This window comes from Silurus meridionalis, chromosome 4 (assembly GCF_014805685.1).
Source record: "Silurus meridionalis isolate SWU-2019-XX chromosome 4, ASM1480568v1, whole genome shotgun sequence".
Lineage (NCBI taxonomy): Eukaryota > Metazoa > Chordata > Actinopteri > Siluriformes > Siluridae > Silurus > Silurus meridionalis.
In genome coordinates this window covers 32,004,531-32,020,905 of record NC_060887.1, presented here as the reverse complement: position 1 = coordinate 32,020,905, position 16,375 = coordinate 32,004,531, and the positions used below count along the sequence as shown (strand labels likewise).

Genomic DNA, 16,375 nt, shown 5'->3' with positions numbered 1-16,375 from the left:
TCATCATCTAGCTATAAGGTGAGAGTGATTAATTAGCCGTAGCCATAAATGAATGAGCTGCTGTAGTTTTACCCTCTATCACAGAAAGTATACAAGTCAGAGTGTTCCTAACAAAGGAAAACAGTGTTTTCGATTGGGACAACAGATATGGAAAACTACTAGATGTAGTTTTTGTGCCCTGGAACAATTACTGTGACTAGATTAAAGTTCTGAGAACCGGCATTTTTTTAGAAGCCTATTTGCATGAACGTTTGCATGCGTACTTTCAGTCTTTTGTCCATTCTATATTATGAGTTAGGTCGTGTTAAAGCACCAGACAGGAATACAAATTACTCATTACTAAAACACGGCTTGAAATCATGCATTTGCTTACATGTTCATTTATTGTAGACGGTTTTGTATAGAAAGTCGCACAGGGCGATAATGAGGAAAAGACCGGACTGAATATAGGAGTTTACTTCTTTATTGGTTCATTAACAATACTGAGAATGATTATGGGAACATGTCATTACACTACCTATTAAAGGAGGGAGAGTATAGTGATGCTTTTAGATATAAAAATAGTGTGTTCAATTAGAGCCTCTGTATTAAATTCACATCCAGCATTTCTATTAGATATTTTTGCATTTGGGGAAACAAATGGTGTAAAAGCAGATCTGTTTATAGGCTATATCATATTATTCACAAAGTCAGACTGGGATTTTTACAAAATTGTGCACAAAATAGATAGACATGACAATAGTGTTATCTAGAAAACCTGTGGCCTTGCCCTCTTGTGAGAAATTAGTAGGTTTGTATGAATTTATCTCTAACTAAGGAGCCGAATAGATTATATTTTGAGCTGATTAATGAGAGTAACATCACCAAATCACAAATCTATTATTCAATGCACATGGAGCTGTTGCCATATAAACACCAGGTTAAAAAATCTGCATTGATTTTAAGAGCTTTCACTTTCCCAGACTTGTAAATGTGATCAATCTGCACACCACAACAAGTCAGAAAACATTCTCTGTGATCTCTTAACGCTATGATGTTTGGTGCTATGCCTTATCCTCAAATATAAAAATAAACTTGTTTTATCATAGACTGCATGAATCATTGAAGAAAAAGTTTGATGGTCGGCATTGGCACTCATTATGGAAGTCACACATCACCCTCTGCCTGATTTATTTATGGATTAGAGCTTAACAAGCGAGACTCATGGCGTGTTCACAAGTTCAAACCGTACCATTATATATTCATGATGTAAGGGTGGCATATCTAGGTCACCAGCAGTGATCTATTATTCCTGTGAGAGTTCTTGCTGTTTCCTTTCTTCAGTCTCTGTCTCTTGTTGATGACACACAATTCACATAATCGCAATGTTCTGAGCTCTGCAAACTCTGGGAAGAGGTCGAGCCTTATAAACGTGCACGGTAGACGCAAACCAGATGAAAGTGCAGCTGATAAATAACACAGAGGTGCTTTATTTACCCTCAGTATTGCTCTAGCGTTTGTTCACGATCTCGGTACGTTTATCTGTGACACCGAGACAGGGACACAAACAGAGTCATGTCCCTGTACACATTTCTGTTTACCTTCCGGCATGTTGCTCTCTATAAATTAGTCAGACGTGAAATGATTAATCTGCTGGCTAATATGTAATAGACTCGACTGCCTGAAATTACACTGGTGTGTGTATCCTCAGGTGTGTTGGTGTGTTTCACTTCCAAAGAATCATCTCTGATTTATGAGTGTCCGTGGGTAAATTCGATCATTTCCACATGCAGCCCCTCCTTACACGAAGATATACGGCGCAGGGAGCGTATATGACGTTAATGTCAAGTCCTGTCTTACGTTTCCTGTCCCTCGCAGGTTTTATTTGTTCAGATGGGCGTCATGGCAACATCATATGACCAAGCTACAAGACATTTCGGATGTAAATATATATATATATATATATATATATATATATATATATATATATATATATATATATATATACATTTTTTTTTTTTTTACACATCTTTAAAAACCTATTACTATTTCTGCTCGACTGATAATTCTCCCTAATAGCTATAACCTGTTAGCAACATTTCACTCTTAGTTTGCACAGTGTATGAACTAGCTTAATTGTAGATACTAGCATGCTAGCTTACCATCAGCCTCGATTACAGGTTTACAAAATACAATATTTATTCTAATGTGATTCAGCCTGGTAGCATAGTGTAATATTACTTAGCTTGTTACTGAGCTAGATTTAAGACAGCTAGCAGGGAAAACAGGTTATTGGTTTTATTTAAGCAATACTGCTTACACTGTGTATATATTTACGATATTCATTCATATTCTGTTGCGCATCTTCACCATTATTGGTGTTTCTGTTTGGGTGGTATACTTTCTCCATAGATTCCCAGATCAAGTCCATCATTAAAAGTCAGCTGGCTTTTGTTTGTACAGAACTTTGCATGCAGATTAACAGGGTATTTTCCACCGCAAGCAGTGTTAGCATAGACCAAGGAGAGCCTGTAATTTTAGATCCAGACACTTATCCCTGGCTTTACGGAAGCTCCCCACACACCATTACTGTAGATGAAAGACATCATATCCTAAGAGTGAATAACCCAGCTGCATTGAGAGAGTGGGTCAGATTTACACACTTCCATATTTATTAGCTCCTGGGTCCGACTTTAAAGCCAATTTTCATCAAGTAAATCAGGGGGGAAAAGGAACAAATATCTTTCATCTCACCATGTCTGCAAGATTTTAGCCATGTTATGTGCTGTTGCTAACTAATTCAGTTCAGCTCGCTGGAGTCAAGCCTCCAAGAGGGTGTTGCCAATGAGGCATCGAGGCATCTGTTCTGCTGGCTTGTGGTGGTCTAATACATTACGAAGACATGCAACGTCTGCCGATTCGTGAGGCGCATAGGCTACACCAAAATAACATTATATCCTACAAGGTTTAATTCCTGTCTTCCAAGAACAAAAACATGAGATGATATAGGCCACTGGTTTGTCATGTTGTGAGAGATCTGAAATACTTGGAATGGCTATTCTCCTCTCTCATTAATAAGGCATTTATCCCTATAGAGCTGTCTCTGGATGTAGTTTTTGTTTTGACCCATTCTGTGTTAGCTAGTTTACTTTTTTCCTATTCGGATGTATTTTTTTTTTTTAGGAACATCGACCAAAGCTCTTGACCTGTATCAGCATGATCTTCACCATTCTGCTGCCACCTAATCAGCTGATGAAATAGTAAACTGACTAAGCAGGTGTACATGTGATCCTGTTAAAGTGGCTGATAAGTGTGTACATGAGCATCATGCTAACAGGAAAAAACAAGGCTACACAGAAGAGTCTGGTGTATCGGATTGAAGTTTTGAAAGTACAGAAGAGGAATGCTAATTACCAGCTCATCATGTATTCATAGCTTTTGCAGAACAGGAGACTCGGTGCTGTTTGCACATAACCGACTCCAGTTTTCCATTTATTTTTTTGCTGTGTTGACCTTGGGCTCCAGAGTTAAGAGTTGAGTGAATTTGGGCTCATGATGGGGTCTTTAATAGTGTGCAGAGAAACAGAGGTGAGGACAGACACAAATAATGCTAGGCTCAGCTCTTTTTGGTGAGGATGAAATACAAAATGCTAAGAGCAGTCTCAGGCAAAAGGGGGATGTTTTTGTGTGTGTGTAGAAGAGAGAAAAAAGAAATACTGTCCTTATCATATGCACTGGTTATAGAGTACGTGTCACAAAGCACATATGTATATATGCACCGCCTGTGCATATATTTCTTGAGCGTGCAAATTGAGGCCGTGTGTGTAAGTGTATGGTGACAGTTATTAGGGAGAGCTATACCATGTGTTTGTGCGTGTTCTAGGGCGCACAGGGTCGGTCTATGAATCCCATCAAAATCCCATTCCAGATTCCTGCAGTAATGCCATGAATGTATTCATCTCGCACACATGCACATGCACACTCCATCTCAGCTGGGAGGACCCCCCACTATCTCCCTCTCCTTCCAGCTTTTCATTTGCCATTTCATTTTTTCATGTTATTACCGCTGCATGACTCGAGTTGGGCGTCGCCTTCCATGGCTAAAATGAATGAAAAACCATTTCACTTTTGCCAAAAGAATAAAATAAAGTGTCATTCGGACCCTGAGTTGTTTCGATGCCTCAGGTAGGAAGCAGTAAAGTGCAGGGGGATCCTGAAACCTCACGCCACTCAGCGGCACAGGAGCATCACATCATGGGTTTGATCTCCTTTCTCTACAACCGGCCTTGTTGCTGTGTGTAAAGCCAGAACTGACAGCCAAACGCAGGAGTGACGTCGCGGGTGCAGGATAATGAGCTCCACAGGGAGAGAGGCCTAAATGCAGCTAGTGGGTCATAACATCAGCCAGAGCGGTGAAGGCCGTCACCAGGGCAACAGCATCGGCATCGTAACTCCGGTGCATAATGATATTCTTGTTAACTAAGGCTAACTAGAAAATAATACAGAGAGGTTTTTACAACGTACACCTTCTCACAATTAACTGCTCCTCCTCCCTGCTTTCTTTCACTCCTATCCAGTATCATCTCATGTTTCTCCAAGCTGGCTGGGTTTTTTTTTTTTTTTTGGCTGCCTCCGCCCTTAAGGAAAGAACCACCGCTTACTATGGAGGGAGAGGGAATAAGGAGGGGGGGGTGCAGGACACATCCGACGTTTCCTCTCGTTCTTCTCTCCTCTTCTAACAAGATGTTATTAAAGTTACATGGTGCTGTCTGGACTCCTGCTCCACTCTGCTGCATAATATGGAGACTAGAGCACAAAGGCTTAAGGCTTCTCTCTCACTCACACACACACACACACACACACACACACACACACACACACATACATACACACCAGGGTGAATTTTTTTTCTTTAACAATTCTACAGTTACTGTAAAACTGCAAAGGTCACCGGTGAGACGTGAAATCAATTAAACTACAATGCTGTAGAGTTCTGATTGGTTAGAAGGTGTTGATTAGATTTCCGATAATACTTTTTATTCAAATCAGGTTTATAATGCTGCACTCCATCTAATAGTTTATGAAGCAAGTACTCGTACAGAGACTTGTATAGGTGTGATAATCTAACTAAATCTAAACTTATACAGGTAGTTCCTGACTAGAAAATATGGTAAGTTGAGACCTGGCCTAGCCTACCCAGGAGTCTTAAAGAATGGTGATCAGTATGAGGTAGTATCATGTAATTTGTTGGTAATTTAACAAATTACACTGCATGATTTACCAAAACAGAGCAATTTGCAGTACCGTAATGTATAAACTTTACAGTATATATGTTTGTGGCGAACACCGGTTTGCGAGTGGAGGGCGGAGTCGGATGTGTTTAGTGTTTGGCGATGCAGAAGAAGAACGAGCGATGCTCAAATTGGGCTTTGAAACACAACAAATCCACGCTCAAACAAAGAGACAACTGAATTCTGTCGCTGCGTCCCAACGTAGCGTACCGCATATACGCTGCTACGTTTGCCTGCCGCATGAAACTTTAAATATTTGTAGTTTTGTCGTATCGCTATCGTCATCGTGAAATCGAAAAATCGTAAGTAATATTCAGACTTAACAATGAAGTGAAATCGTGTATATGAAATTTTCTTTAAGGGGATGTTTAACTTACATTAATAGTACGAGTCTCCAGTGTATGTGCTTTATATTTGTCAATAAGATTTTATATAAGTCTTAATATAATAAAACTTTAGATAAGTCTTTTCTTGCTCTCTAATATGTCATAGGAGAGAAAATAAAGGTTGGTGAGGAAAACACAGACATCCATGATAACTTTCTGCTCCTGCAGTTTCTAGAATATAAAACATGACCAGAACAAAAGCATGATGCTGATTCATCAGTGCAAAATGTAATTGTTAGCAAATTGAGTGTAATAAAACACAATAGCACAGACGTTTTGTAGAAAAATAATCAATATTGGGAGGGGAACAGCAACTCCCAGTTATCGCGACACCCTCTCGTTAATTATTTTCCTATAACAGCACACTTCCATGTGTGAGGCCTTATTTGGGAAATCATTTGGGAATATCCACCAGCATAATTAACCCTTGATGTAATTGAATCATTTTTCAGTGACCCCATACTATATAGAATATCATTCGTTCCTGAATGAGATATCATTGCATGTTTTTTTGTTTTGTTTTTTTCTAAAAAAGATTTTCAGTTTTTGTTGTACACATAAAGCACATTTTCCTCTAAGTACGTACACACAAAAACATCTTAAGTGGTTTGGTTTTTGGCCAATTCCTGCCCACGTCTGCCAGTTTCTTTCCTGGGTTGCCTGTTGCAGATAATTTGTAATGTATCTTTGAAGAAGTGCATTACAAATGGGTTTATTAGAGGGGGAGTGTGCATGTAGGAGGTTTTGGAGAGACAAGGTGAAAGAGATAGGATTAAGATGGTTTGGTCACGTGTGGAGTAGGAACATGTGGTATATGTGTAGAAGAATGTTAAGGATGGAGCAACCAGGCGGGAAGAAGAGGAAGGCCAAGGAAGAGGTTTCTGGATGTCTTGAGGGAAGACATACAGGTGGTTGGTTTGAAAGTGGTGGGTGTAGAGGGCAGAGTGGCATGGAGATGAAAGATCTTAGTGGGACTGCTACCAGATTAGATGCCTTCACATGCCATTAGTTGGTGGTTGAACCGTTCTGTAGTATGACACTTTATGTTCAGAGCTTCAAGTTATCCAGACCATGTGTTAATGACATGCTTCATCATTTAATGTATGTTTTCTTCTTCGGCCATCCTGTGATTGTATTACAATCTATTCACTCTGTGCCATTTGTGCACCAGACTCGTTGTGTAATACAGACTCTTTGTGGCTTTTTTCTCCAGGAAGAGACTGAGTAAATAAGCATTAGTCGCGTGTCTATCCTCATGTGCACACACACACACACACACCCCTCCACCGAATCCTTATCACACTGGCATTATGTTCCTTCTGAACACTCCCCCCAATTTAAACCATTGTAACTCCTAATTGCTTTAATTGGGCCTTTGCATAATAGAGCAATATCCTGTTGTAGTGTGTCTGGGGTTTGTCTGCACGGCTGTGGGAGTTGATAAGAACCTACGCGGATCTGTTCGGCCTTCAGATGCTAGAACGCTAATGTCTGTCTGCTGTAGTCTCGCACTACATTAGTGGGCCATAAATCAATGCAGATAAAATATTGCACGTCGAGAGGGCCGCCATAAACTGCTACGCTGCACAATGATGTATGTTGATGTAAAATATTGAATGTTGAACTTGTTAAATAAAACAGTATGGCAGTTCAATAACAGGTCCTTAAGCGATTTGATGGAGTAGGTCTTTGAGGTCACGCCCATTTGATATACCGGGTGTCAGGTGTTCGAGACATGGGATAAGAAACATTTATAAGTCCAAGGCCTTTGGAGCATTTTTCACATGAAGCATTTTCTGTAGCTTTTGGCAATACATGTAAAGTGCAAAGGTCATTTTGTCCATTTAACATACGTGTGTGCTGTATCGGATGTCTTAAGTGTAAACATACCATTGCAACATGCCATTAAAACGCAATGCTTTGTGTGGTGATATGTTAGCCTTGACGCTGACATATACGTGATTGAAGACTTTGCATTTCTGAGCAGCGCACGTGTAATAGCGTAGTCCTTTGGGAGTGCTGGCGTTTCGCTGTGCATTAGAGTGTAATTGTCTCCTCCTCAATGGCTGCCATCATTTATGCCATAGACTGGCGCTGAATACCATTTGCATATGTGCGTGCAAGCATGAACGCCTCCATATATTTATGACCCAACTATGTATTGGAATGTTTGTCAGAGAGCACTGGCTGTGTGTGAGTCCAAGACAACTAAACCTGTCGCCTCTACCTCGGGCTGTTATTTTGAAGCCAGTAGATGTTTTGGTATTCATTAGTGCTGGCTGTCAGTGTGGCTGAGGGGTGTGATGCTCAGTGATGGCCCATTAAACTGTGTTTTTGTGCACTGGAGGCTCCCACACACAGTACTTTATGATGAACTGAATGGCAGGGTGTGTGAATGGGATATTAAGGGCTACCTGAGGAGACATGAGAAGACATGCTGTCCCCCGAGGGCCTCTCCAACACACTCTGTTATTTTGAATACAGAGTTATAGGCAGTGTTTGAGAACTGTTTTTTTATTATTATATTTTTTATTTTTATTTTTTTATAAACCTTAAGTTTTTCCTCAGTCTTTACAAGTTTTCTCAGACAGTTCAATATTGAACATGATACATAAGCTCTTTAGTTGCCCTGGACCTGAAAAAATACTTTGTGGTTAGAACTGAATGATTTAATGCAATGTAAATGTTTTTACTAGCCTCTAATGTTTCAGTATGTAAATGTGACCATGTGGTACTGGTTTAACATAAAGAAATGGATGTACATTTGCTAGTATTTTTTCAATTATCATATTTATTCAATCTTCTTTTCTTGATGAGACCAAAAGTGTAGACATGTGCTTGTTTTCTGTTCTCAAATGACTTCTTTTTTTTGTGTGGAAATATTACATCAAATTCTTCTCTTGCTACTTGAATGACCAATTTACACTTGGAGGACGACTTGAAGTTAATCTGCAAAAAAGATCTTCTGAGATGAAGCGGTTCAGTTCATGCACAGGCTTTGAATGGTCTTTTTTTTATTTTATACAATTCCATTCATAAACCATGTGGATGCAAACGTTTGCACTTCAGTCATTAGAAAATGAAAACAGTTAAAGACATTGCATTTGTTTGTAAATATTTTCATGCTGTATGCAAGCATAGTGCATGCAGATTTGAATTTCCTGTAATAGCAGGTTGTTCATCTCACCTCTTTAGTGTGCTCACTAGTTATTCCCCCTGCAGAGACCAGTCTCTCATTGTGTCTACATTTTTACAGACTTGCCAAAGACCACACACACACACACACACACACACACACACACATACACATATGAATGTACCAGACAGTATGTGTGTCATAGTCTGGCCACTGAGAGAGAAGATAAAGCCAACCTCACTGACTATAGCTTATTCAAGTGAGGAACAAAGGCGAAGGCAGTGTTAGCAGTTGATTATATAGTTTGTGCTCTGAAGGTTTCTGACAATCCTTACTCATTCCAAATGATTCATGCAGTTGTCATTCATTCGTTAATTCATTCGTTCATTCATGCATAAAAACTTTATTATTAGCGTTTCTTTGTGATCCCAGCTAAAAGCAGCACAATAGTTACTGCCATAAGGTCATAGGGTGTAGGGCTCAGGTATAAGCACTAATACACTGTCATGGACATCTGTACTTGTGCCATTGGATTTTGGTTTTGGACATTGCCCTTGCTAAAGTTGGTCTTTTTTTTTCCTTCTTTTAGTTTTTAAATTTGGCTGCTTTTTGCTGTAAACAAAGTTTAACAAGGATACTTGCTTCTAGATTTTTGCTTTGCAAAATTTAAGCCAACTAGTCAAAGTAAATATTTGCGTCAAAAAGGACATTTTTGACTCGACTTTGACACACTTCAGATTCAGACTTGACTGAATATAATCCCCTGCTCTTGAGTACAGCCCTAGTTACCACACAGAACATAATGCAGGGAATAAATGATACTGAACCAATTCTCTTAGTACTTTGTTACTCATTCTATGCGAATAAAGTGCTAAAATGGTAGCTGCCCATTTATCACACTGATGTAATACAATGAAGGTGACAATAATAGGATATATATATATATAAATAATAAGGTAAACTTATTTGCTGCAGAATTCTAGCCAACGTTGATACAAATTTCAGTGTGTCCTTGATTTTAATTGACTTAAAAGCGGATTTTATTAAAAAAATTCCCATCATTTGTTCAAACAAATCAGCTAACAGGATGCAGATATTTGAAACCGTTTGAATGTTAGCCATACTATTACTTGAGGTGTGTGTGGGTTTTTTTGGTCAGTGAATGTGTGAATGTGTTGTGGTTGGGTTTGTAAAGCTCTGCAGGTTTTGCTGACTTGATAGGAATGATGACTGGTTGTTACGGGTCATTATGAGCTGTCAGGTGTCGATAAAACCTGAGCTGGTTGTTCATCAGACACACTCGGTTTGGTAATGTCAATTAAAGTCTGGCGCCATGAGTAGATGAAAAAAGCCCCCTACATGCTCAGTGGGGACGAATTGTGTCTCGCTTTATTTCATCTGTAAATTGATGTGTGGTCTCGTGGAATTTCACAGCAAGGGTTAAACCATTGTTTAAAAAAAAGTATAAATCCAAATTTAACACTTTCCTGCATTGCCTATAATAAAGAAGGGAACTTCATTTAGTTTGTTTAACTTTTATCAAAAAGTCTTAAGGTCTGTGCCTGGGTGATCAAAGAATTTTGAAAGTCGTTCATCTCACTGACTTATTTGTGATAATAAAAAATGTGCAACATCTGCGTCTGAGGAGAAAGACAGGGTGGGTGGAGGAGTCAGATGGTGTAAAGGAGGATGCAGTGAATCAGAGTTAATGAAAAAGTCTCTGGGAAGTATGGCAGGAAGCTGTCACTGAATGTGGTGATAGATTGGTCTGTTGTTATTAGTATTCACGTAGTGAACTTCTTTAGCCTGACCAGAGCCATTTGTTGATTAATTAATCAGGTAATGTAGAGCTTTAAAGGGAGGAAAGCTGCAGGTTGGACCCTGTTTCTTACATAAGTAGACAGAATAGGTTGTCATCCTCACTGCCTGATCGAGACCACCCTCGTTCAACAGCACAGACATGAGGAAGTCATTTAGCCAATGAGTTTGCTACTAAATATAAAGTAGAACAACAATCATATTTTACGGAAGGGTTTTCCCATTTCATGAATATATTCAGGTTATTTCTCTCTGAAGTAACTTTATCAAGTTTGGCTCAAAAGTTTGCATTCCTATTGTCTCCATAAAACCACTGGAACGATTATAAAAAGGGGGGGGTTGAAAAACTAGCTTGCAGTGGTTAGGGTGCAGCCAAGCTTGAAAAATGTACATTCTCGGGCATATGGCATAACTACTTTTCTGGATGGAAATAGAAATAGATTTCTGTTGCTGATTAAATCTGATTTTTATAATGAAAGTGCATTCTTGCCATGCACAATTCTAGAGTGTCATAGGAAAGCTTCAGGATCGATAAGAATGATTACATTTATCGAGTTTACCAATTCATATTCCCACTTTGCAAATCCATACGCATTCTGTTATTGCCTTGTCTGTACATAGATTTTATTATTGCTGTCAATAATCCTTCCAAGCTCCAAATGAGATTCACTCAAATACAAAAACATGCACTCCAAGGCACATGTATAGGCGGGACAAACTAAATCCATAGTTGTAAGGACTTTTGCAGTGGAATTAAACCTGGACATGTACATTTTTTCCTGGGGTGTCTCTTAGTTTATCAGTAGCACAGCTATTAAGTTTGAGTAAAAAGTATTCAGGACGTGAATCCAGTGTATATCTGAATGACTTTCTCAGTGTTGGTGTGTGTATGTATGTGTGTATGGCCATAGGGTCAGTCTTGGTAATGGCTTTGGCCTGAAGGCCAACATCAAATAGCGTTCCTGTGAGTAAGCAGCCTGTCTTTACCACATCCTAAACCAAGACCAAGGACTCAGGAAGAAACAGTGATTAAGATGCAAATCAGTCAGGAACAGAGTTATACTAAGTTATTCATGTGTGTTTACTTTGGGGATTTCTAACTATGGCACAAATGCATTAACTAGGTCATGAAGATACACAAACATACATACACAGCAAAGACTATATATATATATATATATATATATATATATATATATATATATATATATATATATATATATATATATATATATTAGGGCTGTTAATCCATTAAAATATTGAATCATGATTGTCATGAGTTATCTCGTAACTCGAATGTACTTTTCAAGTTTTTAAAACTCTAATCAACATGGACAAATATGGATGCCTTATGCAAATTTATGTTTATTATTAGTAAAACCAAACTCAACATAGTGCATGAAGTCTAGACACGTTTTAAAGGTCATAGAAGTTTTTCTAAGAAACGGTTCATGTCTGTTAGACACATGAAAATACGAACATAGAAATACCAGGCTCCCATTACTTCTCTTTCTTTGCACTGAGCCAGTTGATCAAACAGACAAGCCCGTTTACATTTTCAGACTACAGGGCAGCTCGTAAAAATATTCTTGTAAATGTTGTAAAGTAATTATGGTGTTTTAAATTACATAAATCAACACCAAACGGAACTTTTGCCATGTTTCCACACGGGCGGTTTTAATTGCCGGATGCGTGCACCGTGGCGGATTTTAGTGCTTTGTTGGAGTTTATTTACTTTTTTATATCTGAGTAAAGAAAGGACGTTGTGAATAAATGTGTTGCTTGTTTTGATTTCACCTCTTATATAATTTTTTTTATTTATATTTTTTTAAACAATGACACGTTGTTAACGTTTTTTATTTAGAATATATATTCAATATTTTTATTAGCTTTACTTTCGCTGGTATGAATAGTGAAGTGACAGCACAACTAATTAAAAAGGTCAAGGATGAAAACTGTCTGAAGATGATTGGACAGAGAATTATTTTCAGCTCAACACATGTCTCATGTGTGAAGTTTATGGTGCTTCTAAAAGTGATAAAACCACTGCTAAACAAAACATATCTATTTCAGATAAATTAATATCATTTATAGCCATAAACCAAATCTCAATCGCAATAAAAGGTAACGCTGAGGATTTTTAGTGTAGCTGGGGGTCCACCAGATTTACTTTAACACCACAGGTTTGGTCTTAAGAAGCAGCATATTTTCCATGCATCTTCTGCTTGCTTCTGGCAGCTTGGATGCGATCCTCCACAAGTTTTCGAAAGCTAATGACATGTAAGGATGTCTAGACTATAGACTTATCTCTGTAATTACACCTGTTAAAAGTTGTTCTCAAATAGGTCACACAGCTTGCCAGGTTAATTTGTTTACATCCCAAAAAAAAATTAGTCATTTACATCCTAATCCAAACTGTGCATCTGGCATCTCAATGTCACGTCTAAACACATTACCATTTTCTGTGGCCCGCTTTTAGGTTCGGCAAACACCGCAAAGATGAGAGAACAGGGGAGAAGATGGAGCGCAAAGGCTCAGGCAAGAACAAAATGGACGACGTGCAGGCCACAGAGGAGGAGATGCAGAGGATGCGTTTGGAGAGAGAGAGGTGAGGCTTTATCCGTCTCCCAGTGCTGTGCAAAAAGCCTCACATTTAAACAGGAAATACTAGAAACTTGCCTAATTAACTAAATTGGAGGAAAAAGGTAAAGTCTGTGAAAGTGCTGGTAGTGTGAGTGGTTAGCGGCTTTTATAAGAGTGCATTAAATTGATCAATTATAGATTGTTTTTTCCCTTTTGTGCTGCTGAATAGGGCTGAGTGCTAATTGGAGCGCTCAACCAGCACTGGACTGTGTGTCGAATGCAGCCAACTCGTTGCGAATGTTTTCACAGCCGTTAATTGTTGCCTTAGAAAAAGGTAACTAGTTATAAGATTTTTTTTGGTTGTTGTTCTGAAACATTTTCAGTCAGTTATATTTCACTTACTGCTCACGGGTACTAATTGTGTTTTATATTAGAAGTACCACTTGTCAGTTATCAGCTTATTATGTAATTTAAACCTGGGTTTAAAGAAATGTGTTAATTACCATAGCATGTACATTGGTTGGTGTGTGTTGCCAGACTTAGGTTTAAAAAAAAGCTCAAATACCTGCCCGTTATTTCATTAATTTCCTCAGCTACAACAATGCAAACAAGTATTGTTTATACTCAGTGCTTCTCTCACAACAGCACAAATCCCTATTAATTTTTCGCACACAAGAAGACGACAATATCAATTGCTTTCCCGTACGTGAAGAGGACTGGCAACCCAGTATTACACCACACAAACCAAATGAACTCAGTTATCAAGCCACTTTTGCTAATGGAGCATAATTGAATCGCAACAATAGGGCCAGTGCAGGCCTCCATGGAGAGAGCACCCAAGCCCGGCACTGACAATGAGGCTGGCCTCGTCAATGAAACATCTGGAGCCCATTATCAAAGAAGCCTGCCTTGCGTGTGGCGCTCTTCACCATGGGCACTGGAAATCAGGCTTTGGCCTGCAGCCCAGAACACCGCCAACTCTGTGCTCCAGTATAGAAAGGCAGTGAATGCGTTTGCCGGCAGCTCTGTGTCTTCGATCAATGCTCCAAGTCAATCAAATATGCATTTGTCATGTTCCACAACTTCATTTATTTTCATTCGAAAGAAGGTTCATATACATGTATATATACTCACTATATCAGGAAATCTTCATGGATTTTTGTTTGTGGAGGTCTATCGGGTTTGCATCTTGAATTAAATCAAGATTGGTTTTCTCCTTTCTTCCCACCCCCATACTTTGAGTTTTTCCTTCACTTAATGGAGTCTAGTCCTTTAGGGAAATTGTCCCAGCATTAATAATCTACTCAGCCACCACGCCGTGAATATGATATTCAAAGCACTAGGGAGACTGACAGCTCAAAAAAATAAAATCAATTTCTTTGTATTTTTTGATGCGTTATTATACAGTGAAGAACATGTTAGACAGGCATGTGTAAGTGTGTACATGTTTGCACATGAACCTGTAGTGAAAGCTGTGATTCATTTACACTAGCCGCAGGGAACAGGTTACTGAGGTGATGGTAGGAGTTGGCCAAATTGTGGAGGTAGTTAAAGAATACTTTAACTAATAGCTATTAGTCTGTTCGCCAGGGGAAATGAATACCTTTGATTTTAGTATTTTGTTTGATTTGTTTTCACACTGGACATTTAAACAAAGAATGAAAACACACTGTTCTCCCCTAACTACTGACATTTTTGCAAGCAGCAAAAAACAGCAGGGTTCAAATAAAAAGATCTACTGAATAGGTGAAAGCAGCCTTAGGTGCTTATCAGGATTGAGCTCGAGGTAGATGAGAAAGAAGTCAATTTGTACATTAAAAAGAATCACAACAGGTATACTGGATCACCCATCCTTCTAGCACTGCAGCAGATTTAGTGTACTTGCCCTCTAAGATGTTCATGAAACTCTTTGCTCCTCAGGAGCTTTAGGGCTTATACTGCTATATTTGTGAATGACTTAAGCTTCCTAAATCCTCTTCTGTCACTGCTGTATGGATGACAGCCGTTGCAACACTGAGCGAAATAAAAATAAGAAAAAAAAAAAAACCAGAAAGCTTTGAAAGCAGGCAGAGTGCTATCAGGCTTGATGTGGGCTGAGGATGATGGAGTGTCGGCATCAGTAGCATTTGTTTTGCCACAATTGAGTAAATTGTAAGCAGCTGCTGCCCACTGTCCTCTGCCGGTCCTCCAGCCGCCAGGGTTTCCGTGCCTCATCAGCAGCACAGTCACTCTTCTAGACGGTTTTGTTTATGCCTGTGGAGGTTCATGGACTGCGTGATTTGGATTTTTTTTTTTTATTATTATTACTTAGACCACCATGGCAGAGTGCCAATTAGAGAGTTGGGGGCAATCTTTGAGGAAGCTCTCTAGGGTTTTGCAGCCACCCTGCCGAGCCAGAAACCACATAACAATATGCATGGCTTCCTCTCATCTGTATCAGTGTGTTAACAAATACAACAGGATGCAAGTTTGTGGGTTTTGACTATAACAGCTTGGTTTCAGAGCACAGTACTGACCATTGAGTATAGAGTGGTAAATATCGTCTTCCGTTTAGCAGATTAGCTGCACTCTTATCTGCCTGACTCCACTGGGCTGCTAATCAGCAGCTAGCATTCATCCATCTCCCAGTTTCCTGCTTCTTAAGCCTATGGCTTCCTTTTGTTTGTTTGGCTTCTTCCTGAGTGCAGTCAGCCTGAGACGCCTCCGATTCTCAAGCCTATTTTAACTAGTCCCGCTATCGCAACTAGCAGCTTCCTTTCTTTCAAGGGGTTTATAAACGCATGTTTGATTCCCACTGCCCCCCACTAGGGAATGCATTTCTATATTTATCCATCCTTTTCATTTTCAGGATATTTAACTGATGTTTAACCTGAACCCTTTTTATTACTTTTTTACAGCTTTGTTTTTTATGGCTTGTGGTCAGAAGTTGTAAGGATTTGATTTATTATAAATTGGTTCTTAATATTCCAGTTCTTTTTTTTTTTTGTACATTTTTCTCATTAAAGCAAATCAGACACAATGCCAATGAAAAGTACATGTTTATTAGTTGAAATTCTTCTATTTCTGCTCCACTTAACTTTGTAGCTGCAGTGATTTCTGAGTCTGCCCACAGCTAGGCACATATCTTCATACTTTATTTGACGCATTAATGCATGTTAATCGTTATCACGGCCAATCGTTTC

General features: G+C 39.0%; 1 protein-coding gene across 1 annotated transcript in view; it reads left to right on the top strand.

The window, feature by feature from the left end:
- The window catches only part of pard3aa (par-3 family cell polarity regulator alpha, a), a 252,196-nt gene that overhangs the window by 150,577 nt on the left and 85,244 nt on the right, over positions 1 to 16,375 (top strand). The window contains exon 19 of the mRNA XM_046846135.1: positions 13,090 to 13,218. Coding sequence (XP_046702091.1) covers positions 13,090 to 13,218 — 129 coding nt within the window. The remainder of the gene's footprint in view (positions 1 to 13,089; positions 13,219 to 16,375) is intronic.